This window comes from Helianthus annuus, chromosome 11 (assembly GCF_002127325.2).
Source record: "Helianthus annuus cultivar XRQ/B chromosome 11, HanXRQr2.0-SUNRISE, whole genome shotgun sequence".
In the NCBI taxonomy this organism is placed as follows: domain Eukaryota; kingdom Viridiplantae; phylum Streptophyta; class Magnoliopsida; order Asterales; family Asteraceae; genus Helianthus; species Helianthus annuus.
In genome coordinates, this window is record NC_035443.2 from 154,244,464 (window position 1) to 154,271,014 (window position 26,551).

General features: G+C 39.2%; 2 protein-coding genes across 2 annotated transcripts; one reads left to right on the forward strand and one right to left on the reverse strand.

Annotated features, from left to right (window-relative positions):
- The first annotated feature begins 373 nt into the window (after positions 1–373).
- LOC110890811 (ubiquitin domain-containing protein 1) lies at positions 374–4,387 on the forward strand. The gene is made up of 4 exons (XM_022138462.2): positions 374–670; positions 2,394–2,516; positions 3,945–4,064; positions 4,138–4,387. Exons 1-4 carry the CDS (start codon positions 634–636, stop codon positions 4,200–4,202), a joined length of 345 nt encoding a protein of 114 aa, XP_021994154.1. The 5' UTR covers positions 374–633; the 3' UTR covers positions 4,203–4,387.
- Positions 4,388–4,485: 98 nt separating this feature from the next.
- On the reverse strand, positions 4,486–9,665 carry LOC110890810 (transcription termination factor MTERF2, chloroplastic). The gene is made up of 6 exons (XM_022138461.2): positions 8,997–9,665; positions 6,873–7,281; positions 5,875–6,090; positions 5,597–5,704; positions 4,918–5,192; positions 4,486–4,831 (listed from the first exon to the last, which is right to left on the reverse strand). Exons 1-6 carry the CDS (start codon positions 9,644–9,646, stop codon positions 4,579–4,581), a joined length of 1,911 nt encoding a protein of 636 aa, XP_021994153.2. The 5' UTR covers positions 9,647–9,665; the 3' UTR covers positions 4,486–4,578.
- Between the last annotated feature and the right edge of the window lie 16,886 nt (positions 9,666–26,551).

The following is a 26,551-nucleotide window of genomic DNA, read 5'->3' on the forward strand; positions in this document are numbered from 1 at the left end:
CATCACCACCCCCACATTCAGTTGGTTTCCCCACATACCCAAATCGTCATACACTACCCAATCCCCCATGTCAATTCCACTACCCAAACCGCATGCGGCGGTGCTACTGTAATACCCGAATAAACCGAATGAAGTACGGGTGCCCCAAGTAAGTTGATCATTTGGACACACAAAATTACTTTTCCGCCAAAATAAAATTTTTAATTACATCTAATTATTATCAACCAATAAATAATAAATTGTAGTTTTTTTTAGAGCGGCAAATTTGGATCACTGGAGGACCATATTATTGTGCCACAAACAGAACCACACGATCATATCCATCATTCCATCTAGGCAATATTAAAATCCAATTTACAAGTTACCATCATACCATGATATATCATCTCTTCTAAAGTCCTAATAATAATAAAAGCAACCACTTGAGGTGCAATTTCATTGGGGAGAAACAAAGTGGACTCCCATATGCATATCTTTTCCTTTTGCATTGCTGTTTACAGCAATCATTGATTCATTATTTACAAACCTTTTCTTTTTCTAAGTTCAAGATTCAACAACTTTACCGGCTGTTAACAACCAAACCCATCTCAAAAACAGCTCCGGCCACCGGAAACATCACCGGAAGCAATCAGCATGGGTTGTACTGGATCAACCAGTGCCAAAACAGATGGTATATACTCTAATTTCAAGATTCTCTTGATCTTTTTTTTATTAAAAATATGATTTTTATTGTGAAAATGATTGCTTGATTGATAATCTTGATATGGGTTTTCATCAGTTATTCATTTATGTTATGTGTTTACACAGATTTTGTGTAATTTGTTAGGTGTTGAAGAACATGTTTGTGTAATTTGATTGGATTGATATTGGTTTTTTTTTTTTTTTTTTTTTTTTTTTTTTTTTTTTTTTTTTTTTTTGTGGATAATGAGTGATGTTAGTTTAGCCCTAGATCTATAGGATTGGTTGTTTGTGTTCTATGGAACAAAAGGGCACAAAGTTTTAATATTTCTGTGTATTTGTTTTTTGAAAAAAGGTTTTGTCACAATAGATAATACCAATTCTTGTTGGAGATTGAGGTGTTTAATCCTAGGTAGATGAAGGCGCGAGTGCACTCAGCGCGCAAAAGTTGAGCCTGCCTTGGGTTGCGTGAGGCGTTTAAAAAGCGAGGGTTTTTTTAAGTATGACGTACAGTATAAGGGCATTCACATCCGTATAGTTTAGCTAAAACTCACATTTATCCGTAAAAGTTGTTCACCTTTTACAAACCTCCTACATTAAATTTTCCGAGTTAAATGCCATTTTAGTCCCTGTGGTTTGGGCCATTTTGCCAGTTTAGTCCAAAGGTTTGAAACGTTGTCATTTTGGTCCAAATAGTTTCAACTGTTGTCATTTTAGCCCACTTTGTTAACTCCGTCCATTTTTTATGTTAGCTAGAAGAGTAATTCGATCATTTTATATGGTCGAATTGCCCTTCTAGTTAACAGAATTACATATAAAATGATCGAAATGCCCTTCTAGTTAACAGAATAAAGGGATGGAGTTAACCCAGTGGACTAAAATGGCAACGTTTAAAACTATTCGAACTAAAATGGCAACGTTTCAAACCTTTGGATTAAACTGGCAAAATGGCCCAAACCACAGGGACTAAAATGGCGTTTAACTCAAAATTTCCATATCTATCTCTGTTCAATTAAATAACTTTCTTTTTTGTATGTATTATTGTTACTTTTTGCTCTTTCTTTCACTCACAACCACTCAAGAAACATACGAGGGATAGATAATAGATATAGGGAATGAATAGTGAGTCCCTAAATATGGTGAATGGGAAGTGAGCCCCTAAACTTCATCCCAATATCAGGAATGGGATGTAGTGTCAACTGTCAAGTTTGATTATAACCTTAAAATTTCCCCTAAATTATAGGGAAGAGTTTGATATAGGGAATGAGATGGGAATGCTCCAAACAGACCATTTTTAGAGGTTTTACTTTTAGACATGTTCTAGGCTAGTTCCAGGCCATTTTGTATGTTTCAGACCAGTTTTATCTGTCATATACCTGTTCGGTCCGTTTTATTTGCAAAATTTGACCGGAATGTGCGCTTGTGAGCCTTGATGGACGCAAGGCGCTTATGTTGCGCTGGGCTGCGCTTTTGACTCCTATGGAATCTTGAATCATTTTACAGTTGCGCAAAAGAGTTTGATTCATATGAGCCGAATTAGGAAGGTTGTGATAGTGATGATATAGTTTATCTCAGAGTTCCGCACTTTGACTTCAATGAAGTCAGACTCATTAGCATCACCGAAGAGAAGAAAGGATCCTGATGCAAATTGCTAAAATGCCATTTTCTTTATACGGTTATCATACGATGATGATGATGATCTTTTTGTGTTGCAGAACCTGTTAAGAAAATAACCAAACCAAAGGCGTGGAAGCATTCTGAACCGCTAACTGGGGAGCAGCTTAAGCGGATGCGTGACGAGTTTTGGGATACGGCTCCGCATTATGGTGGCCGAAAAGGTGATTCTTGTTGTAAAAATAAGAATGTTTTCAACCCATTTGATTATGAATGGGTCGATTTGGATGATGCGTTATCTCAAACGGGTCAAATCAAATCCATAAAGTTAACTAAGATGGGAACAAGTCAAATGCGTAACACTTTAAAAGTCGCCCAAAATGTATTTTTGATACACAACCTCCTAAATAGTTTTATTCAAAATTTTGGATTATTATTGTCATATATTGTTGTTTAATTATATTTATTACATTAAAGTATTAATAAGAAAGTCAAAACTAGGGATAAAAAAGTAGTTGCGTATCAAACCCGACTTGATCAAGCCTGTCTCAGTCCTCACTAAAAAGTTACATGGTTCAGGTTGAACCTGTTTTCGCCTCTTACTCATGAGTACATTTTTAACAGAAAAAGCATTACAGTTCTCATTAGGGATGAGCAGAAAACCAAAAAAAAATCGGTTTAACGGAACCGCACAAAAAACCGAAAATAAGCGAACCGAAATTTACGCTTCGGTTTCGTTTTTGCATATTATGAAAACCGAAAAAACCGAACCGAATAACTAAAATATCATTTAAAAAAAATTATTTTATATATTGATTTAGGAATTATTAATTATATTCTTGAATGTTAAGTATTTATAATAAGAATATTAGCATGTTTATTTATCTTTGAAATGAGTTATCCATTACCTACAAGTAATAACAAAATATAACACCAATGGGGTGGTGGTCCATTGGCAAACGCAAAACCTTTAAACACACTGGGAGAGGGAGGTCTTGGGTTCAAGTCCCATAGACGACATGAAATAAAAGAAATTTGTTGTTCAAAAAAAAATAACAAAATATAACGTAAAAATTAAATGATTTTCAAGGTATTATAAAAGAAAATGTATTAATAAAAACTTTGAAGAAACATAAAAATACATTAGAATGTTAGGTTTATGTGAACAATATTAATTAAAAAGGTTAAATATATTAACATAAATGTAAACATTTAAGAAATATTATTATATCATATATTATACATTTTTTTCTGAAATCTTACGTAAGTTTGTTCCAAAAACTGAAATAACCTAAAAACCGAATCGAACCGATGCCAGAACCGAAAAGACCAAAACCAAACGGTTCTTATACCAAACATTTCGTTTCAGTTTCGGTTTTGCCAAAAAAACCGAACCGAACCATGCACACCCCTAGTTCTCATATTTCTAAGCTTCTTTGGATTACATTGAAATTGTTCATGCTCTCATATTAATATATTGTGTGTATTTCTTTTTATTGTCTTATTTTTGGATGCTTAAGTATTAACAAGTAGAAAATTTAGTATTAGAATTAAGTTAACTAGTATTATATGAATACATCCCGTCTCATATGCGTGAAGCTCTCGCCTACACCTAGCTTGTGATTTGACCTCATGTTTGTGTAATTTGTCAGAGATCTGGGATGCACTTCGAGCCGCTGCTGAAGCTGAACTATCACTTGCACAAACGATAGTCGACAGTGCTGGCATTATCGTTCAAAAGGCGGATTTGACCGTCTGTTACGATGAAAGAGGTAATTGCCTGCATGCAGTTTACATTTTAACCGTTTTTGTGTTTTAAGCACCAACGACATCAAATCATCGCAGGTGCAAAGTACGAGTTGCCAAAGTATGTTCTGAGTGACCCGACAAATCTGGTTCGTGGAAGTTGAGAGCCAAGAAGACATGACCCTTGTTTTGTTTTTCTAGTTTCAAGACCGAAAATTGTGTATATTTTCAAGTATTTATTTCAGATACATGATTTGTGACAGCTTCTACATGATGTGGATATTCTGAGTGGAAGTTGTGACATGTTAACACTTGTTTTCCATATATAACATTATCTTTTACGTGTCGACCCGTTTGTGATCCGAACCCGTTTAACCTGTTTGTGTTGACTCATGTCATGTTAACAGGTCGTGTCATAAATTACCAGCCCTACGGAAAACACGATTGTGATGTGAAGTTACACGTTTTTTTGGCTCTTAATCATTTGCACCGAAATCACATGTTCCTGACAACTATTTACAAATATATATGTATTGAATGTTATAGAACATCGATGTTGATGTCCACGTCATCAATTTCATCCTCGGAGGAGTCATCGGTTGGAGAATCTAATCCTATGTTGTTTGATATCCCGGATTCAAACATCCGCCGTCTTTGAACAGCAGCCTCTACTTTTTGTTGAAATTCATCGTCTGTACTCGAAAGCATGTAACGAAGTTTGAAATTTACACGATTATCCATCAGAATCTTGTGACGTGGTATGATTCGATCTTCTAAAGAATAGCTAAAGAACCTGCAAACAATTACTTACCGTCATCAACATTTACTAGCAATAATAGTTCAACAAGGGCTAAAATATTATTGGGATCTAGAGTATACCGTGGGAACTCTATGAGATCGTTTAAAGGGCGGACCATGGTTCTCCGTAAATACCGATATTTTGGGCGTAGGACGTCAATGTTGTACCGAAGCAGCATGGGGAAATCGGCAATCATTTCACCCAAAGTTTTAAGGTCTATACCAAGAGACAAGAAGTATTTGACGTTAGGATCCAATTTCTTTGATATACTGCACCCCAAGAGCTCCGGGCCCAACCCGATAACCTTTCCGATGTTCGTCTGGGATACTCCGGCTTTCGTCAACAAAAATATTACCTGCGATAATTTAGAAACAAAATGTCCACAATTAAGTAGAGGTTAAATAATCGGTTGTTTTATGTGTGGCAAACATGATTACAAAATTATATTTTTTTCAGTAATAAAAATGGTAAATTGCATTTTACGTCCTTTAAGTTTCATCAAAACTTCCGGTGTTGTCCTTTAACTAACAAAATTACAACGGATGTCCTTTATTTTTAAATTTCTTTACAGCGGATGTCCTTTATTTTTGTAATCTTTTTAGGGAGAAAGGACACCGCCTGTAAAGAAATTAGAACATAAAGGACATCTGTTGTAATTTCATTAGTTAAAGGACAACGTCTGAATTTTTGCTGAAACTTAAAGGACGTAAAATGAAATTTAGCCGTAATAAAAATACAAGGGTTGTGTTTGATACATACCACGGGCCTTATCTTCTTGTGTAGGCTATATGTCATTAATGATGGAAACCTGACAAGCATACTAGCGATACCCTTTTCTTGAACGCCTATGTCACTAAAGAATTGTACCTTCAAGTACAAAGTACTAATCTCAATATAACTATTGAAACATAAACTTTGTGCCTTTATTGAGAAAGTCTTTACCGGAAGTTAACTTTGACCCAAAAGGTCAACTTTTGATTTTTTTTTCAGAAGTGGGAAGATTAATCTATATTAAGAAAATGTACAAAAGAAGATACCTTTCGGACAATATTGGCCTCGAAGTCGAAACAAAAAACCATGGGTTTAACGGTAAGAATTCTTCTCATACCATCTCGAGAAATCCCAAGATAATAAAAGTATTTAACGAGAGGCTTCCATCTTTCCTCGATGCTACATCCCATCAAGTGCGGTCTGAATGCTAGTAATCTCCCTACGTCTTCATTGCTGAGGCCAAACTCCTTTAAATATGCAACCTAAACAACCAAAGTGCATTGTAAATAAAGTATTAGTTTTATCTTATTGCTTCTCCAAATCGGGTTTCTTTATTCCTAGTTTTATCTTATTACACACGACTTAATATGAGCAACACAAAAGCTTGCATATGAATCTTGTAAATTGGTAGCTTGCAAGAACATAGAGAGTACATAAGGAAATTGCTTAGTAAATGGATCCATAGAGAGCGCATGAGGTGGCAATTTCGATCCATTTAGATACAAATGGGTCAATATGGGTAATGTTTTATGTTTTAGACGTTGAGCTAATAGATTTAACTAAAGGGAAACAGGTCAACTCAATTACGTTTTGACTAGGGGTGCAAATGAGCTGAGCTACTCGAGTTCAGCTGAAAAAAGCTCGAAACGAGCCGAGCTTAAACGAGCTCAAGCCTGAGCCTAAAAACAAGCTCGTTAAGTTAATGAGACCAAGCCCAAGCTTCGCTTATCGAGCTGGAGCCGGCTCGCAAGCCTAAACGAGCCCACTGATTATATAATTTTTAATTAATATATTAAATATATATTTAAATAATAATAATTACTTTAAATAAAATCATGAAAAAATAACTTAACTATACATAAAAAATAATAATTATAATTAAAATAAACTAATTAATAAATAATAAACGAGCCGAGCTCGAGCCCTCATAAGTTAAACGATCTCGGGCTCGGCTCGGCTTGTTTGCACCCCTAGTTTTGACCCGGACCCCTTTTGACATGTTACCCAACCCGGCCCGACCTAAAGAAACGCAAACTTTGGATACCTTTTGATTCATTTCCTCAAGTGAATAGAACCCAAGCACTTTAGGAAAGTCAAAAACCATAGTCCCAAAATCTTTCTCGTTCATACCCATATCAAAGTAAAACTTCATGCGAGTCTCGAGTTCCTCCATGCTAAAAGACAACAACTCGGGACATCTGCTAACGATATAACCTATCCACTCCCTTTTAACTCCGTTTTTCTCCAAACACGAAACTATTTCATCCAACTCTTCGGTGCTGCGTTGTAATACATTCTCTCCGCCTCTAAGTAACGCAACCCCAATAAATCGTCCGTCGACGTGAATTGACTTGAGCCAGTCGGCAGTGGTTCTGATTGATTCGAGATTCCCTTTTGAATTGCAAATTAGCTTCCCGATCTGAGGATATGATAATCCGTTGTGTTTTAGCCACCTAGATATACACAAATTCCTTAAGGTGTAAGGCTTCCGTATGTAATTGGTCTATCTTTACACGATCATGGGATTTGTTTGATAAAAAGACATTCATACCTTATTCAAAACAATATCATTAAAGCAAGCAATTTGATGAGATCATAAGTTTTAATAAACAAGATGTTAAATATCATTTTTTAGATAAATAGTTTAAAATAGCTATCCTAAATTATCACTGAAATAGAAAATCAATGCAAAAAGTAAAAAAAAAAATGAAAATTGACTTCCAAATGTCAAAATCACTCAAAATGAATCATTACATGTAAGTTTTATCTATGTATTACATGGGTAAACAAGTGTTCTATCTAACCGTTCTCCATGTAATTTCATAGCAGTCAAAGATGCGACAAGCGCGCGCCTAGGTGCCATTTGTAGCAAAAGCGCCTCGCACAATTAAAGGCACTTTAGCTAGATTCTTGTCAAATTCTGGTTTGAACAGGTCTAAATAACTATAACATTCTCAAACATAAAAAAGCCTTAGAACCTGCCTATACTAGCCGTAAATATGGGTGTAAACAAGCCGAGTCGTCGGCGCGTTTCGAGCTATATTTCCAAAGCTCGAGCTCAGCTTGTGAATTATTTATTAATTAACTTATATACATATATTTTTACATATATTTATAATTACAATTTTAAAATCTAACACAGTATATATTATTTAGTTATATTTATCTTAATCTTATACTACCTCCGTCCCATTAAAAGTGTCCTTTTTTGAACTTTCAAAGTCTTTATTTATAAACTTTGACTTTAGTTATATATTTTTGTGTTATATAAAACTTGATGAAAATTAACCCGATAAAAACACTTCTAAATCACACTCAAATCATATAACTTTCATCAAGTATTATCTAACACAATTAAAATTATTTAAGGTCAAAGTTTATAAATAAAGACTTTGAAAATTCAAAATAGGACACTTTTAGTGGGACGGAGGGAGTATATAATAATAATCATCATATTATAAATTAAAAACATTAAATAAAAAAATTATATAAATAATAGGCTCGTTTAGGCTCGCAAGCCTAACCGAGCACGATAGGTGAAGCTCGAGCCTCGAGCTCAGGGTCTTTTATTAAACAAGCTTATCTTTAGGCTCGAGATTGTTTAAGCTTTGCTCGATTAAAGCTTTTAGCGAGCCGATCTCCAGGTTTGGCTTCTTTACACCTATAGCCCTAATTCCTAAACCAGCCAAAAACATGTCTAAAACCCCCAAAAAATGGTCTTTTGTATTGTGCGTCTTGCTTATAAAAACCCTTGCTTTCAAGCACCTGGGCTCAAAGCTCACCCTTCGCGCTTTGCATGCGCCAACGCCTTAGACTACCTAGTGTAATTCATATCATTCTTGTTGTTTAGATGCAAAACCAAATGAATCGTATTGAAAATTCAAACAATTGTAGTGCATATGTTTCTACTTCGAACTCAACCCAATTCTAAACCCGTTTTGGCTAAACTCAGTTTCAACCAGACCCGGCCTGCAAGGTTGAAATCGGGTTGTAACCCTATACTTTGAACGCGGTTTTAACTTGACCCGAACCTGTCAAAACCTGGTTTTAACTCAACCCTGAACCAGCCTATTCTAACTATAGTTTTTGTTGCAAATAACCATCAAACCTTGCATAGATTATAAAATCACACTAAAAACTCAAAACAATTGTAGCATCCATATTTTACCTTATCAGAGGAACCACATTACAGTCTTCTAAGCAAGCTTTAGCCCGAACATTAAACGACGAATTCGCAAACTCAGGCACCTGTTTCATAGCAGCAGCTTGAACCATAACATAATCAATAAACTCAGGAAACAATCTTGACCCCAAATTATTAACATAAGTAATCCCAAACTTCCCTTTCCTCATAGCCTCTTTAAAAATCTCCAATGTCACTTCCCTCCTAATCTCAAGTGCCCTCATAATAACCTCAAAATCATAATCATTTTCAGCATTAAACACATCTTTGATTGGTGGTAAAGAAGACTCTACAGTGGTGTCTGCAGGGGACTGGATGTAGATTGAGCCTGGAAACTGAGGGGTTCTTTTTTTGGCCATTGAGAGCTCCAAAAGCTTCAAGATTTCATTTTTATGATACCCATTTAAGGTTTGAGATTGTGGGTCGGTTTGGAAGAGGATTGAGGTGGATCTTGCGTTGTGGGTTCGGAGGATTTTGGTGTCTTGGTTGGGTGGGTTGGTGGGGGGTGGGTGGGAGGAGGCGGAGATGGGTGGTGGGTGGCGGCGATTGAAGGTGATGGTGGTGGTGGAGAGTGGGTGGTGGAGGAGGGGCAGGTGGTGGTGAGGGGGAAGGTGGGTGTGTTGGGGGGAGAGCATGTTTTTTGGATAAGTGTGGCAACAAGTCATATGAGAGATTTCATATTTGTGTTTTGGTAACTTCAAAACCATTTTGGTCAGCACTACGGAAGTTCTTCCTAGCGGTGTGAAATCTTTTTTTTTTTTTTTTTTTTTTTTTTTTAAGGTGTAGATGGATTGAAAACCCACTATCGACTGCGCTTCACATTTTTTATCGAAAGCACAGCTACTTGGTTCGAATGAGGGTAGGGATGGCAATGTGTCGGGTTTGGGACGGGTTTAGGTAATCCCAAACCCAAACCCGTCCCAAAACCCGTCAGGTTTCTAGCGGGTAAATATCCATCGGGTATCGGGTATACCCGCGGGTTTCGGGTAAACCCGTTAATTTAAAAAGATTACTCGTTGAGTCGTTGGGTATACTCATCTCAAAACCCATTGGTATTTATCGGGTAACTACTAACCGGTTACATTTTGTATTGTCATTATAAAAATATATATCAAATAACTATAATATATACGGAATAGAATACCTATATGTGTAAAAAATGGATGTATCATATACATACATATTTAATAATATAAAAGAAATTATATAGGGTATACAATCGGCTAAACGGGTACACTTTATCGGGTAATTGGGTCGGGTAAACGGGTATATCACTAAATCTCAAACTCGTCCCAAACCCGCGAAAAAAATAAAACTTATTCCTAAACCCGTCCTAAACCCGATTAACTGACCCCAAACCCGTACCAAATGTGTCGGGTTTCGGGTTTACCCAGCGGGTTCGGGTTTGATTGCCATCTTAGGGGGAGTGTAGTGCAGAGCCCTTCCTCGCACCTCGTGGAAACTTAATCCCGACTGCCAGGCTCGAACCCGTGACCCCGATCAGGAACCCCACCAACGTGGGTAAATCTTACCACCTCACTTGCAGTTAATGGGGATCGAACCTGAGCCTCATTTGAGAACTCAAGCAATTTCCACCATTTGACCACAAGGTCTTTGGCTAGCGGTGTGAATTTCTAACACACGAAGTTAACACGAAATTTATGAGTTTGGGTTTAGACTTAACAGATTTAGGTTAGTTTCAGGTTGAATTCATAAACATGTTTAGCTAAACGGGTCATGTTCAGGTTAGTAGGTTGACCTGTTTATCATATTATATTTTTTTTACAATATATTTTATATCATATATTAATTAGGTGTATTTTTTATGTCATAACTATTAGTTAAAAAGAGAAATTGACTTAACATTTTATAATTTAAATGTAGTTATATTATATACATTTGTGTGTTTTTAGTAAATTTTAATATATTAATTTGCGGAAAAATTTTGTAAATTTAAAAAATTCAGGTTAAATGGGTCATGTTCGGGTCAACCCCAAGTATTCAGGTCGTGTTCTGGTTTATATGTGTGACACGATTTTCGGGGTTCGGGTCGTGTTCGGGTTCGTCTAAAATTTTCGGATCCGGGTCGGGTTGAACCCGCCAACCCACGAACCTGACCCGTTTAGCACCCCTAGTTGTATGTAAATTTGCTCCGAGTTAAATCAAGGGTTTTTAGTTGTGTGCTTCCTTCTAGACGAGTGAGTCGAGTCATTAGATTTTGTTCTTTAGTGAAAGGGTCATTTATTATTACTGGTTATTAGAGTGTTTTTGGTCTTTGTTGTTGAAAAAAAATTATGTAGTGATACTTGTGTAGATTTGGAGATAACAAATGTGATAGATTAGTTAGAGATGTAAGTGTATGTAAGTCAATATGAGCTTAAAAGAGGATTAGAAGATGAAAATAAAAGGTAGGAATGTAGGATGTTATAGAACCAATGTTGTAGAAAAGGCTAGGCGTTAGTCGGGCGGTGAGATACCGTCTAGGTATTAATCGAGATTAATAGGGATTAATCGGGATTAATCGGAATGAGAATTTTTATATGTAATTTTTTAAATTTATTTATGTATACACAATAATATAAGAAGAATACTTCAAAATTCACATAAATACTTCAAGTTTCAAATAGTATGGTTCAAACATAAGCAATTAAACTTAAACATAACAAATCAAGTACTTAGAAATTCAAAAATTAACCGACTTTTGACCGACTAGGACCGATTTTGAGCAAAAAACCCTGGTCCGATTAGGCCGACTTGACCGACTAGGACCAATTTTGATCGACTTTGACTTGGACCGATTTATTGGCCGATTTGCTCAAATTTAGGCGATGAACAGCCGATTAGCGTCTAGGCGCCGATTAATCGGCCGCCTAGACCGACTTCTGCAACAACAGTGTATAGAACTATAGAGTTAAGTGTTACACAACTTGAAGGTCAAATGTTGTAGGTTAAAAGCAATCTTAAAACCACAAACCCAAATGACGCATTCAAATGGTCATCCAAATGACGTCAGTCCATTATTAGCTTAAGGATGATAGTTGCATGTCAAACTGTGTTCTTAGATTTTAATTTGTATTTCAAAGTGTTTATAAGGTTAGAAGATGTAACTTATGATTCACAATATGAAACATTTGACCCTTTACTTTCATGAGTATTTGAACATATGTTGTGGTCAATCAGATTAGCACATGACCTTTTACCTTGTGAAACATTTACAACTTATAAGACCATGTGTAGTGGTGAACTAACATAATGCCCTCACCATGGGGCATTATCCGACACGTAGCATCCTAGTTAGCGTTGGGGCATTATAGCAAAAGTGGCGTAGTGGGGCATTATTCCAATAACGCTCCTTCCAATCATTAAAAAGGATAAAAAAAACATTATTTAAAAAGTTGCTTTGTCACAATGTGTCACATGCTAAATCCTTTCCCATTGGTAAAAGTCAAAGTCCCCTTACACTTGGATCCCTTTGATTGGCCACATGCTAAATCCTTTTCCTCACTTCAGCGTTTTCATTAAAACGCCCGCATGCAAAATTGTGAAATATAACGCCCAAAAACGCCCTGTGTAGTGGGGGGGACGGCGTTTTGGGGCTTTTTTTTGAATTTTTTTTTAAAAACACGCCCCACTACGGGTGGTCTAAGGTTGTGGGGTGGGGTGGGGGGATTGGGTTGGGGGCATTGCTCGACACGTGGCATGTGTGGGATCCACAAGGTGTGGTGTGGCGTGACGTGGCTTCGGTTGGGTGTGGTGTGGCGTGGCTTCAGCTGGCGTGGTCAGCCATGTGTATTTTGTTATTTTTTTAAAGCTATTTAAAATTTTTAAAAGGTACACTAATTAAAATAGAAGATTACATATAATATTTTTAAAAAACTACAAATAAATTAAAAAAGCTACATAAAAAAAAACTACATAAAATTTAAAACTTCACTATTTCTCCATGTTATATTTTTTCATGATTTTTTCTTTCATTTCCAAAGTCATTGCCAATTGTTGGCCGGTAAGGTAATCGGCGTGCATGGTGAGAAATTTCATATTTTCGCGTTTTTCTTTTAGAGATACATTTTTATCGTACGACGCTTGGATATTTTTCCTCAATACGATCTTTTGTTGTTGGAGGAAATTAAATGTATCCATTTTCGTCCAAAGATCTTCCAAGTGGTCGGTGTATAACCCTTTACCCGAGGCCAAACTCAGGGCCGAACCGAGGCCGATCCCGATCTCGTTCTTTGAATCCGTTTTTTTACGTGTCTCTGCCGGGTGGGCGGGAAAGAGAATCATCAAAATCATCCAAATTAAGATCATACTCATGATCACGAGCATCGGACTGAGCTTGGGACGAGGGTATTCTTGCCCTTTTGGATGAGGTTGACTCACTAGCAGGAGGGACTCTCACCCATTACGAAACGTACCTACATACATCCCAACAATGCATGTACTTAAACTCGTTCTTCTTGTTCTCTCTATATGCTAGCAAGACATTCTTGATAAAGTCAACCTCGGTTTCACCACTCCTTGGCGCGTTCTTCGCCTTATGGAAACAAGTGTTGAACGTGGTGACGTGTGTGTTTATGTCACCCCACTTGGACGAGATGCTATCATTTTAACGATACACATCCGCCCTTTGCATTTGCGTATGAAATGATTTTCTTATGGAATCCCAAAAATCTTTTTTGTGTCATGAATCCCCTATTCCAAAAATATTTTGGACATTATAAAAAAATTATAATAAAACTTAAAACAATAATATTGTAAACATTAAATATGTTATATAAAAAATACCATGAATCGGATTTTGGGATTCGTCGATCCAACATCTTGTCAAAGTAGTTTCTTCTTGAACCGTTCACTTTAATTGTGTTCGTATATTGATTTCTCGTCATCCGTTTTTTCCTGTGGCTTCTTTTTTTGGCCGGTTTGGATGAGGAATCACCAACGTCTTGCAGTTGAGTTTCGGGCATGGAATCGGGTTGGGAAAGGTTAACTGGAATAGATGAATCGTCATATGGATGTCACACCCCGATTTCCACGTGTATCACCGGTGGGCCCGGTGGGGGATTACCGTGACGTAGTTGGCAACAATATAGTCAAACCACACAATTATATGAATGCACAGCGGAAGCATAAGGATAAATATAATTCAATCTTTGATTGTAATATCGAATGTATCACAAATAGTCGAATGGTATCCACAGGGGATCAAAATAATAGTAAAAATATTGTTCAACAGACAAGACATCAAAAGCTTGCGAGACTCTTTAGGATGCTAAGGAGCTATAGCCAGCCGATTACGTTTAGTACCTGCACTTAATCTTTTTGGGGAAAATACGTCAGTTTACACTGGTAAATACATTCAACCAACACTTTTGAAAAATGTTTATTAAAATTGATTTGAATGCATAAGGCACAAATTCTTTTATAACTTGGGAGAATTATTTAATAGTATAATCTTGTGAACGAATTACATGTTCCTTTTGCGTTCAGTAGCCCGGATCTAGTCCGGGTTAAAGATCAATAGACACACCACATTGCGTAAAACCGAGGTGGGTAAACCAACGGCTACGTCTTTTATTAATATAGACGTAATGCCGGGTGTACGCCTACACTCGGATGTCGAGGTCGTGGCCATTTCGTAAAATGATGCCAAGGATATCCGGGACATGGTCATTAACCCCCCAAAGGCTTTTAAGTAACAAGACTGTTTAAACGAGCCGATCAAATTATTCAATTAACCGCCAAACGATGGAAGATTTGATGCTCGATCAAGCGGTATTTTATATATACCGTAACCCAAGCCCGTAATACAGAAAATAAGTTAAAAGTATTTACCTTTGCAAGTATTGTCCTTAATTGATTAAATCACATATATCTTTTACTTGGGCTCCTATTCTGGAACGAAGGTTTTAAAATAACCTATTAGAATCCTAACGGGTCTTTATATTAGCCGTAGCCTAGACCGGTCAGTTTCAAGGGATATATACGGTTTAATCGCGTGAAAGGCGAAAACCGAGAATGGAATGTGATTCTGACCCAACAAGTTCGAAGACTTGTTTTATATGGGTTTAATATTCACACTATGGATTTTGGGGTCAAAATAATATGGTTTGACCCGTATCGGTTAATTTATGTAAACTAGTTACATAAACCGAACCGTGCGCGCAATAGGCGCAACGGGTAACCGTAAGAGTCCTACACTTGTTTCCCAAGTCAATATGCCTTAAAGAGGTTGTGGTATCAGTAGGATACCTTCCGTGATGCCCGTAACGAGTTTAAGTTTATTATACGCCCCGTAGGGGTTTTCCGTCATTTTAAGGACTTTTAAAAGAGGTTTTAGAGTTCTATAGGAAATCTGAGTTTCCCGTTCAGTTTATAAAGTCCAAAATACTTTATTTATTATTTAAAATCAGTAGCAACTGGAATCGGGTCAAAAGACCTTGTAGAACTCAAGTTTTGGCCGAAAAGGGCATATTCGGTATTTACCGAACCGTAGCCATAACCGCAGGTTATGAGCAGGTTAAATTAATTAAAAATCTTTAAAAATCCCAAAATAATATTTTACAACAGTGAGTAAAAGGTTTGGTGTCGAAATCTTGGTTTAGGTAGGCGTTATGCTAATCGCGCCGTTTATTACAAAAGTTTCCTTTAATTGCGCTATTTAGCATAACTCCTATTCTAGACCTCGGATTAGCGTGAAACTTTAGGGACATGCTTAGAAATTAGTAAGCAAGGTTATGGTCCCTTCGCGTGTCCGAAATACTCGTTTTATTTTGAAAAGGGCGTTACGGTCAACTTTTAAGCAATTAACGGAAAGGCGTAAAAGACTCGGAAAAACAACGAACCGGTCACAGAGGGTGATACCATCACGTGACCTGGTCCTAAGAGAGTCCTAAGGCATATCTGCATTACATTAAAACGGGCCAGAACTGAAGTCAAAGCAAAAGTCAAACTTTTGCGACATTCGGCTCTGAACCGGGTCAATATAGCAAATGGCCGAATCAAACAAGCTTAGGCAAGTTTATATGCTTAATATCATGTTTTATGAGTGTTCAAACAGGTTTCACATCATCTATATTACAGATTATGCAAGAATCGCAAAAATGGCTTTCTGTTGACTTTTTAAGTATGCGTTTGACTCGACATTTGAACTAGTTAGATTGGTGATCAGGAGGAACCCTTTTAGGGGTTTATTTCCCACATAAATACAAACACATAACTACTTTTGGTTCGACAATTCACTGGACCATTCGTGATTTATTGCAAAGTCAATCGTTAGTTACGACGAATTGACTTTTAGGCTAAACTAAGCAAAAACAAAGCCATAGAAGGTTTGGCATACTTACAGAGACTTAGTGCACGACTTATGATTATAGAAGAACACTTGGGAGCTTCAGGAATGATCAGAAGATGTGTTTTGAGGTGTGGTGAACTTATGCACAATGTAGGCCTATTTATAGTGAAAGAATGGCCTCTAGATCATTACAACTCAGGCTACAAGTGAGTATGGATGTTCAGCAGGTGGCCCTTGATGCTAGGAGGCAAGTAGGGGGCGCCCATGCTTCACTTATTACACTTTTGATCGTTCACAACTTCAAACAACAAGTATGTCCAAAGTTTCTGCATCTGGGTGGTTCACGCGGCCCGCATGGGAGATCAGGCAGCCTTGTACGCGGGTCGCCTGAGTTCTCATATCAGAACGCGTAATTGCAGAAGGCTCGCGGCCTTACGCGGCCCGCGTTAGGTCTAAATTTCTGGATTTTTGAATCTTTTGAAATGATTGCCTAAATCTTTGTAATTAATAACGAAATCTTTGGTAATTAATAACCTGACCTTTCGGGTTTGAAGGGGTAACTTTGCGATTTGGCCCTCGATTATTTACAACTAAGGGCCTCGTGTTATTTACCCGCATTGTTAAGTCCCCGGTTATTTTGTTAGTTATCCGGAAAGCCTTAACTTTCATTGTTGACGCTTTTAGCCCTTCTCGTACGAATTTGATCATAATTTCTCGTTTTAAAACGGAACTTCGCGGAATTTATACAGTACTTTCTAGTGAGCGTATTTTACTGTTACAAAGCCTCGGGTTCGTCAAAGGGTCACTCAGAGGTATAATTAAACATGTTGACACAGTTAACCCCCTGCAGCTTGTAGTCTCTCACTTTCTTCCGTGTTTCGCTTCCGTACGATCCATGATTTATTCGTTTGAAGGTACGAGCATCGTTTAGGGTTACTATACAGTATACTTACCCTTGTTTGACATTTATAACCCTCGAATTTACATACTTTCAAGGTTTGTCAACTTCAGTCCTTTATTTAATATTAAATGCCACGTGTAAACTCAAGACACGTGTCAATACTTTATTGGACACAAAATTTCGAGGTGTTACATCCTCACCCCCTTAAAATAAATCTTGACCCGAGATTTACTCAAACAAATAGGGATATTTCTCTTTCATCGTGGATTCAACTTCCCACGTGAATTCGGGACCTCTCCGGGCATCCCATTTAACCTTGACTATAGGTACATGCTTTCTTCGAAGCTTTTTCACATGTCGGTCTTCAATCGACAAAGGCTTCTCCACAAACTTCAAGCTCTCATCTATATGCACATCTGTGTGTGGGATCACCAGTGATTCATCAGCGAAGCACTTCTTTAGATTGCAGATGTGGAACACGTTGTGAATTCCATTGAGCTCTTCTGGTAAGTTCAACTTATAGGCAACTGACCCGACACGTTCGATAACCTCGAAAAGTCCTATGTATCTCGGGCTCAGTTTGCCCTTCTTACCGAAGCGCATCACCCCCTTCCAGGGTGATACTTTTAGTAGCACTTTTTCACCTACCTCGAAGTGAAAATCCTTACGCTTTGGATCAGCGTAACTTTTCTGCCTATCACGGGCAGCTTTGAGATGTTCCCGAATCTGGACAATCTTGTCCGTTGTTTCGAAAACTATCTCTGGTCCTGATAATTGGACCTCTCCAACTTCCGCCCAACAAACAGGCGATCTACACTTTCTACCGTATAATGCCTCGAAAGCCGCAGCCTTTATGCTGGTATGGTAGCTATTGTTGTAGGAGAATTCGATTAGTGGTAGGTTCTTATCCCAACTACCACCTAAATCGATAGCACATGCCCGTAGCATGTCTTCTAACGTTTGAATAGTACGCTCACTTTGGCCGTCTGTCTGAGGATGGTAAGCCGTACTAAAGTTCAAACGTGTGCCCAAAGATTGCTGGAAACTTTTCCAGAAATGAGACGTGTACCTAGTATCTCGATCAGAGATAATAGACACAGGTATGCCATGTAAGGCTACAATCTTGTCAACATATAACTGGGCTAATGTGTCGGAGCTATAAGTCTCCTTGATGGGTAAGAAATGAGCTGACTTAGTCAGTCTATCGACTATAACCCATATCGTGTCATTTCCCTTGCTCGTCTTTGGTAACTTGGTGATAAAATCCATAGTTACACACTCCCATTTCCATTCAGGAAGTTCAGGCTGTTGTAGCAAGCCAGATGGCTTTTGATGCTCAGCCTTGACTTGCGCACAAGTTAAGCATTTGGCTACATAAGCGGCTACAGACTTTTTCAAGCCTATCCACCAATAATTTGCCTTTAAATCCTGATACATTTTATCTGCTCCATGATGGATAGAATATTTGGAACTATGGGCTTCCTGGAGGATAACATCTCGTAGTCCTCCATAAATAGGAACCCATATTCGCCCATTCAATCTCAAAATTCCATCCTTGCTAAGAGTTAACTGCTCCTCAGTTACTCCTAACTTTTCCTTAGGATAATTAGCTTCTAACACAGCCTCTCGCTGTGCAGCTAATATCCTTTCAATCAAGTTATTCTTGACTTCAATGCTCTTAGCATTGATTCGGATGGGTTTCATCCTTTCTTTCCGGCTCAGGGCATCAACGACTACATTCGCCTTGCCGGGATGGTATCTGATCTCACAATCATAATCATTTAAGGTCTCCATCCAACGGCGTTGCCTCATGTTTAGCTCCTTCTGATTGAACAGATGTTGAAGGCTCTTGTGATCTGAATAGATCACAAACTTGATTCCGTATAGATAATGCCTCCACAGTTTTAGTGCGAACACAACAGCACCCAACTCCAAGTCATGGGTGGTGTAATTCTTTTCGTGCACCTTTAACTGTCTCGAAGCATAGGCAATCACCTTGCCTTTCTGCATGAGCACACACCCCATGCCAGTGTGTGACGCGTCGCAGTAAACTACGAACTCTTCGGTACCTTCTGGTAGCGTCAACACAGGAGCGTTGCTTAGCTTTTGCTTTAAAATATCAAAGGATTCTTGCTGCTTAGGGCCCCAAACAAATTTTTCCTTCTTCTTGGTCAAGGAGGTTAAGGGCGCAGCGATCCTTGAAAAATTTTCAATGAATCTCCTGTAGTATCCTGCCAACCCCAGGAAACTACGAATTTCGGTAGGCGTCTTTGGCTCTTACCAATTCATGACCGCCTCTACCTTAGCGGGATCCACCTGGATACCACGCTCGCTTATGACATGTCCAAGAAATTGGACCTCTCGTAGCCAGAATTCGCATTTAGAGAATTTGGCATAGAGTTTCTCGCGATGCAGAAATTTGAGAATACATCGTAGGTGTTTCTCATGGTCAGCTTTGTTCTTTGAATAGATAAGAATGTCGTCGATGAATACGATGACGAATTTGTCTAAGTACGGCTTGCAGACGCGATTCATGAGATCCATGAACGCAGCCGGTGCATTTGTGAGCCCAAAAGGCATCACTAGGAACTCGTAGTGACCGTAGCGAGTCCTAAATGCTGTTTTGTGTACGTCTTCATCTCGGACTTTCAACTGATGGTAGCCCGACCTCAAGTCGATCTTCGAGAAGTAGCTAGCCCCTTGTAATTGATCAAACAGATCGTCGATTCTTGGCAATGGATATCTATTCTTTATCGTGACCTTATTAGGTTCACGATAGTCGGCACAGACGCATCGATCCGTCCTTCTTCTTAACAAACAGGACAGGTGCTCCCCAGGGAGATGAACTAGGCTTGATGAAACCTTTTGCTAACAGTTCATCCAGTTGGGTCCTTAATTCCTTCATTTCAGTTGGTGCTAGCCTGTAGGGTGCTCTAGCAATGGGAGCTGCTCCAGGGATGATATCTATTCTGAATTCCACTTGCCTATCTGGTGGCAAACCAGGCAGATCTTCGGGGAAAACTTCTGGATACTCCGAAATGATTGGAATGTCTTCTATCTTTGGTTTGGGCTCTTCAATAATCACCTGTGCCATGTAGATGACACAGCCTCTTTTTAAACATCTTGAAGCCTTGAGCATAGTTACATTCTCGGGCAATCCATACTGTGTATCCCCTCGAATGGTGAGCGATTCACCAGTCGGGGTCTTTAGCACTATTTGTTTTCTGTTGCAGACGATCTGGGCCTGTTTGTGGGATAACCAGTCCATACCCAGAACTATGTCAAAATCAGCCAGTTTGAAGGGGAGTAGAGATAGTGGAAAAGAGTGGTTCCCAATGGATATCACACATCCATCTAGTATAGTGGAGACGGTTTCTATCGTGCCGTCTGCTAGCTCTACCTCGTATTTTACATTTAGGGTTTTGACATGCATGTTCAGCAATTTGCAAAATTTTTGGTCTACGAAGGATTTATCAGCGCCTGAATCGAAAAGTACTCTTGCAAAGATATTATTCACGAGAAAAGTACCTGTGATTACGTTGTCGTCTTTCAAAGCTTCCTTCACATCCATCTTGAAGACTCTAGCGTTATTCTTTTTGGTTTCTTCTGTCTTCTTGGCGAACTTGGGGCAGTTGCTTTTAATGTGCCCCTTCTCATTGCAGTTGTAGCAGGTCGCATCTTTAATCTTCTTACAGTCCACAGTCTTGTGGTCCTTGGACTTGCACAGTCCACAAGTATGCGACTTTGACTGGGACTGTGAGTTCGACCCAAGCCTACATTTCCCAAAGTGGAATTTCTGGCAGTTTTTGCACTTGGGCTTCTCTCCGGATTGTTGCCCATCTTTCCTCAACTCTGCCCCTCTCTTGCCATCGCTGTTCCCACGGTGTTTCTTACCCGACCTTCGTGAGGTATCATCCTCACGCTTCCTCTTCTCGACCTCTTTATTCCTCAGCGATCTCAGTCAAACCGCGTCCATTGTGAGGGACAAAGAGAGGTCAGTTACAGACCTGAAGGTCGTTGGCCGAGAGGCCTTCACACTTGCCTTTATCGCGGGTTCTAATCCCTCGATAAAACGAGCGATTCTCCTTGGTTCCGGGGTTACCAGATATGGAACCAATCGAGACATCGTGTTGAAGCTCGTTAAGTAGGCTTGGCAGTCCAGGTTTGTCATCACTAATGATACAAAATCGGACTCTATCTTCTCCACCTCATGCTGAGGGCAGTAATTTTCTTTGATGAGAGTAATGAATTCCTCCCATGTCATACTGTATAGCACAGTCTTTCCCGAGGCCTGAACCAGCGCCCTCCACCAAGCCAGGGCCTCGCCCTTAAACGATTGCGACACAAACTTCACTACGTCCCTTTCCGCACAGCCACTGATGTCCACCACAGTGTCCATCTCATCCAGCCACGTCATACAATCGACGACACCTTTCTCCCCCATGAAGTCTCGGGGTTTACAAGACACAAAGTACTTGTAGGTGCAGCCCCTGGCCCGGGATGCATCAGTATACTCCCTTTCACGACGAACACTGTTTTCATTTGACGAGTGATTGTCGTCGTCCTTTTTGGGTTTGGAGAGTGGTTTGGATAATGGTTTGCTGTGGGATTTTGAGTGTGTCTTCGGCTTTGATGGTGGTTTGGAAACGGTTCTGCTTCGAGATTCGGTATATTGTCGATCTAGAGCTGCTTGAACAGCGTTGTCGACAAGAGCCTTTAGTTGAGCGCCCGTTAAATGTACTTGGGCATTATCATACTCATCCTCACTCGTATGACTATTTTCTCCATTAGGATTAGCCATAGTAGCTTGTATTTGCTGCAGGAGATAATGAAAATTTTATTTAGGAGTTTATTATAGAATTGTCTTTTATGGCAATTCATTAACCATGGTAACGAAGACCATATCCGGTTAATTTGTTACTCACTTTTTATTTAGGATTTGAACATACTTATCCTAATCACAATTAATATTGCTAGTGGCATGAAAACCTAGTCACGAGGACGTTATTATAATATTAGCCGAGATTACAGAGAATCAAGGCATGAAGGTTTGAACCGTAGTTCTTTTACCCCTTTCTGACAGGGAGTCATAGCCCAGCACTGTCTTTTGTCTTATTATGACAACAATTATGGCCCGTAGGCACTACATCACTAATGGATGTTTGACAAGTGATCACCTTTATTGATGATTTAACCCATGATTTATTATATCATTAATCTGGGCTTTGGAATCCTTTAAAGGATTCTTGTATAAGAATGACGTGTGCGATTTTAACGAATCACATCTGCCATGATTGTTAACATGCTTGCAGAGGTTAACAGGGAATCTGAATCTTTTAATTAGGTCTTACCGTCTTGGCCGGATCTTAAAAGACACCTGGCTAGGTTTCACTCTTAAGATTCTTTATTTAGGCAGATCAAATTAAAAGGAATGATTTTGATTTATTTCATATATATAGTAATAACAAAAATGAAATTCATAACATAACATTCCATAATTTCGAATACGATTACACGCCGCCCTAAACGGGACTTTTAAACAAGTACATACCTACATAGGTTAAAATAAGAGACAAGTCCACGCAGAGACTAATACAAGATAGATGTCCGCGCAGGGACTAAAAGATAAGTCCACGTAGGGACTGAAATGCGATAAATGTCCACGCAGGGACTTTATTTAAAATAGACATTACATTAGAATATATATAAGGACTAATGGTCACGTTTCTTCTTCTTGCCTTTCAATAGGTTCGCTAGACCCTTAAGAAATCCCCTGTTGTTCTTTCGTTCTTCCTCGAAATCCCGTTCCACACGAGTTAAGCGGTGGAGGATTTCTTCTTGTTCGGGCGGAGAAAAACGTGGTTGTGGCGCCGGTTGCGGAACTGGAGGTCTAGGAGGTGCTGGATACCCATGAGCTGAGTAATCCGGTATTCCCATGTTTCCAAAAGTTCCGTCGGGATAACGGGCATTATACCTAGCCGCTACCACATATGGGTCGCGCTCATAGTTGTAATTGTAATGTGCGTGCGACGATGGTTCGAACGGGTTGTATGTCGTTGGACCCGTATATGCAGGTATTGGGTGGTCATACCCAAATGGTGGCGAAGATGGCGCAACTGGTGCGGAGTTCGCCTCCTGTACTGGACTTGAAGGTCCTTCTTCTTGTAGTGGCGGGTAGTGGCTACTACTAGAGTGTCGAGGGGTGCTGAAGTGGAATTCCCCTCCTCGGGTGGACATATGAGCACCCGATCTCCTACGCCTCGGCGGATCAGGCATTACTGGTTGAACCGGTGGCGGTGGTGGTGGCGTAACTGCCACGAAACGTGGATCCTCGGAGGGATCTTGTTGTTGTTGCTGCTCGTGTTGCGATGATTGATGGGAGGGTGTGAAGTACCACTCATGTTGGTTGAACAGCGCTTGAAAGCTATCTGGCCCTTGGTAAGGTGTGCCATGAAAAGAAGATCCATCTGAGATCTCGATAGGATGTGTGGGCGTACCACGAGCAGGTTCAATTGGATCAGTGTCCTAATCCATATGGTCTTCTGAGAAGTGATCCTGTGGTCCTAACGGAACAAAGCCTGTAGGTTCCTGAATGTAATCTGCTGGGTTAAACTGGCCCCTGAAGTAAGGAGTGGGATCGTCAAAAGCACGGTGCGATAACGAACGCTGTAGAGGTATGTAGGAGGGTTGAGGGTTATTGGGATCATTTTCGGAATCTGGCCCGAACGAGGGACGATACGATGACGTCGAGCTGTGCGAGGTGGAATGCCTCGCAGGTTCGAAAAGGTTTCTCCGTCTTTGCGGTTCTTCACTCCTTGTGGTCGAAGGGGCTCGCGTATTTGAAGGTCCAGCTTCGTGATCGTGGTGAGTAACGATCTCTCCTCTGCCTCTTCTTCCCCTTCCTCTTCCTTGGAAAATTACAGGTGCCATATTTCCTACTTTTAAAACTTTAAATAACAATAATAAAAGAAAAAGACAAACTTGGAATAACAATTCGAATTTTTCCTATGTTCTTGTCTAGACTCAAGTATATGCAATTGTGTCACTGAGATTAAACACATTAGGATAGTGTTTAATTCACTCAATGTTGGCTCTGATACCAACCTGTCACACCCCGATTTCCACGTGTATCACCGGTGGGCCCGGTGGGGGATTACCGTGACGTAGTTGGCAACAATATAGTCAAACCACACAATTATATGAATGCACAGCGGAAGCATAAGGATAAATATAATTCAACCTTTGATTGTAATATCGAATGTATCACAAATAGTCGAATGGTATCCACAGGGGATCAAAATAATAGTAAAAATATTGTTCAACAGACAAGACATCAAAAGCTTGCGCGACTCTTTAGGATGCTAAGGAGCTATAGCCAACCGATTACGTTTAGTACCTGCACTTAATCTTTTTGGGGAAAATACGTCAGTTTACACTGGTATATACATTCAACCGACACTTTTGAAAAATGTTTATTAAAATTGATTTGAATGCACAAGGCACAAATTCTTTTATAACTTGGGAGAATTATTTAATATTATAATCTTGTGAACGAATTACATGTTCCTTTTGCGTTCAGTAGCCCGGATCTAGTCCGGGTTAAAGATCAATAGACACACCACATTGCGTAAAACCGAGGTGGGTAAACCAACGGCTACGTCTTTTATTAATATAGACATAATGCCGGGTGTACGCCTACACCCGGATGTCGAGGTCGTGGCCATTTCGTAAAATGATGCCAAGGATATCCGGGACATGGTCATTAACCCCCCAAAGGCTTTTAAGTAACAAGACTGTTTAAACGAGCCGATCAAATTATTCAATTAACCACCAAACGATGGAAGATTTGATGCTCGATCAAGCGGTATTTTATATATACCGTAACCCAAGCCCGTAATACGGAGAATAAGTTAAAAGTATTTACCTTTGCAAGTATTGTCCTTAATTGATTAAATCACAGATATCTTTTACTTGGGCTCCTATTCTGGAACGAAGGTTTTAAAATAACCTATTAGAATCCTAACGGGTCTTTATATTAGCCGTAGCCTAGACCGGTCAGTTTCAAGGGATAGATACGGTTTAATCGCGTGAAAGGCGAAAACCGAGAATGGAATGTGATTCTGACCCAACAAGTTCGAAGACCTGTTTTATATGGGTTTAATATTCACACTCTGGATTTTGGGGTCAAAATAATATAGTTTGACCCGTATCGGCTAATTTATGTAAACTAGTTACATAAACCGAACCGTGCGCGCAATAGGCGCAACGGGTAACCGTAAGAGTCCTACACTTGTTTCCCAAGTCAATATGCCTTAAAGAGGTTGTGGTATCAGTAGGATACCTTCCGTGATGCCCGTAACGAGTTTAAGTTTATTATACGCCCCTAGGGGTTTTCCGGTCATTTTAAGGACTTTTAAAAGAGGTTTTAGAGTTCTACAGGAAATCTGAGTTTCCCGTTCAGTTTATAAAGTCCAAAATACTTTATTTATTATTTAAAATCAGTAGCAACTGGAATCGGGTCAAAAGACCTTGTAGAACTCAAGTTTTGGCCGAAAAGGGCATATTCGGTATTTACCGAACCGTAGCCATAACCGCAGGTTATGAGCAGGTTAAAATTAATTAAAAATCTTTAAAAATCCCAAAATAATATTTTACAACAGTGAGTAAAAGGTTTGGTGTCGAAATCTTGGTTTAGGTAGGCGTTATGCTAATCGCGCCGTTTATTACAAAAGTTTCCTTTAATTGCGCTATTTAGCATAACTCCTATTCTAGACCTCGGATTGGCGTGAAACTTTAGGGACATGCTTAGAATTTAGTAAGCAAGGTTATGGTCCCTTCACGTGTCCGAAATACTCGTTTTATTTTGAAAAGGGCGTTACGGTCAACTTTTAAGCAATTAACGGAAAGGCGTAAAAGACTCGGACAAACAACGAACCGGTCACAGAGGGTGATACCATCACGTGACCTGGTCCTAAGAGAGTCCTAAGGCATATCTACATTACATTAAAACGGGTCAGAACTGAAGTCAAAGCAAAAGTCAAACTTTTGCGACATTCGGCTCCGAACCGGGTCAATATAGCAAATGTCCGAATCAAACAAGCTTAGGCAAGTTTATATACTTAATATCATGTTTTATGAGTGTTCAAACAGGTTTCATATCATCTATATTACAGATTATGCAAGAATCGCAAAAATGGCTTTCTGTTGACTTTTTAAGTATGCGTTTGACTCGACATTTGAACTAGTTAGAGTGGTGATCAAGAGGAACCCTTTTAGGGGTTTATTTCCCACATAAATACCAACACATAACTACTTTTGGTTCGACAATTCACTGGACCATTCGTGATT

Coding starts and splice junctions, on each gene's coding strand:
- LOC110890811 (XM_022138462.2), top strand. CDS start 634: ATGGGTTGTACTGGATCAACCAGTGCCAAAACAGATG. Junction 671..2,393: donor AACCAGTGCCAAAACAGATG/GTATATACTCTA, acceptor TTTGTGTTGCAG/AACCTGTTAAGAAAATAACC. Junction 2,517..3,944: donor GCATTATGGTGGCCGAAAAG/GTGATTCTTGTT, acceptor GTAATTTGTCAG/AGATCTGGGATGCACTTCGA.
- LOC110890810 (XM_022138461.2), bottom strand. CDS start 9,646: ATGCTCTCCCCCCAACACACCCACCTTCCCCCTCACCACCACCTGCCC. Junction 7,282..8,996: donor AATGTGGTTCCTCTGATAAG/GTAAAATATGGA, acceptor GTGTATATCTAG/GTGGCTAAAACACAACGGAT. Junction 4,832..4,917: donor GATCTCATAGAGTTCCCACG/GTATACTCTAGA, acceptor AATTGTTTGCAG/GTTCTTTAGCTATTCTTTAG.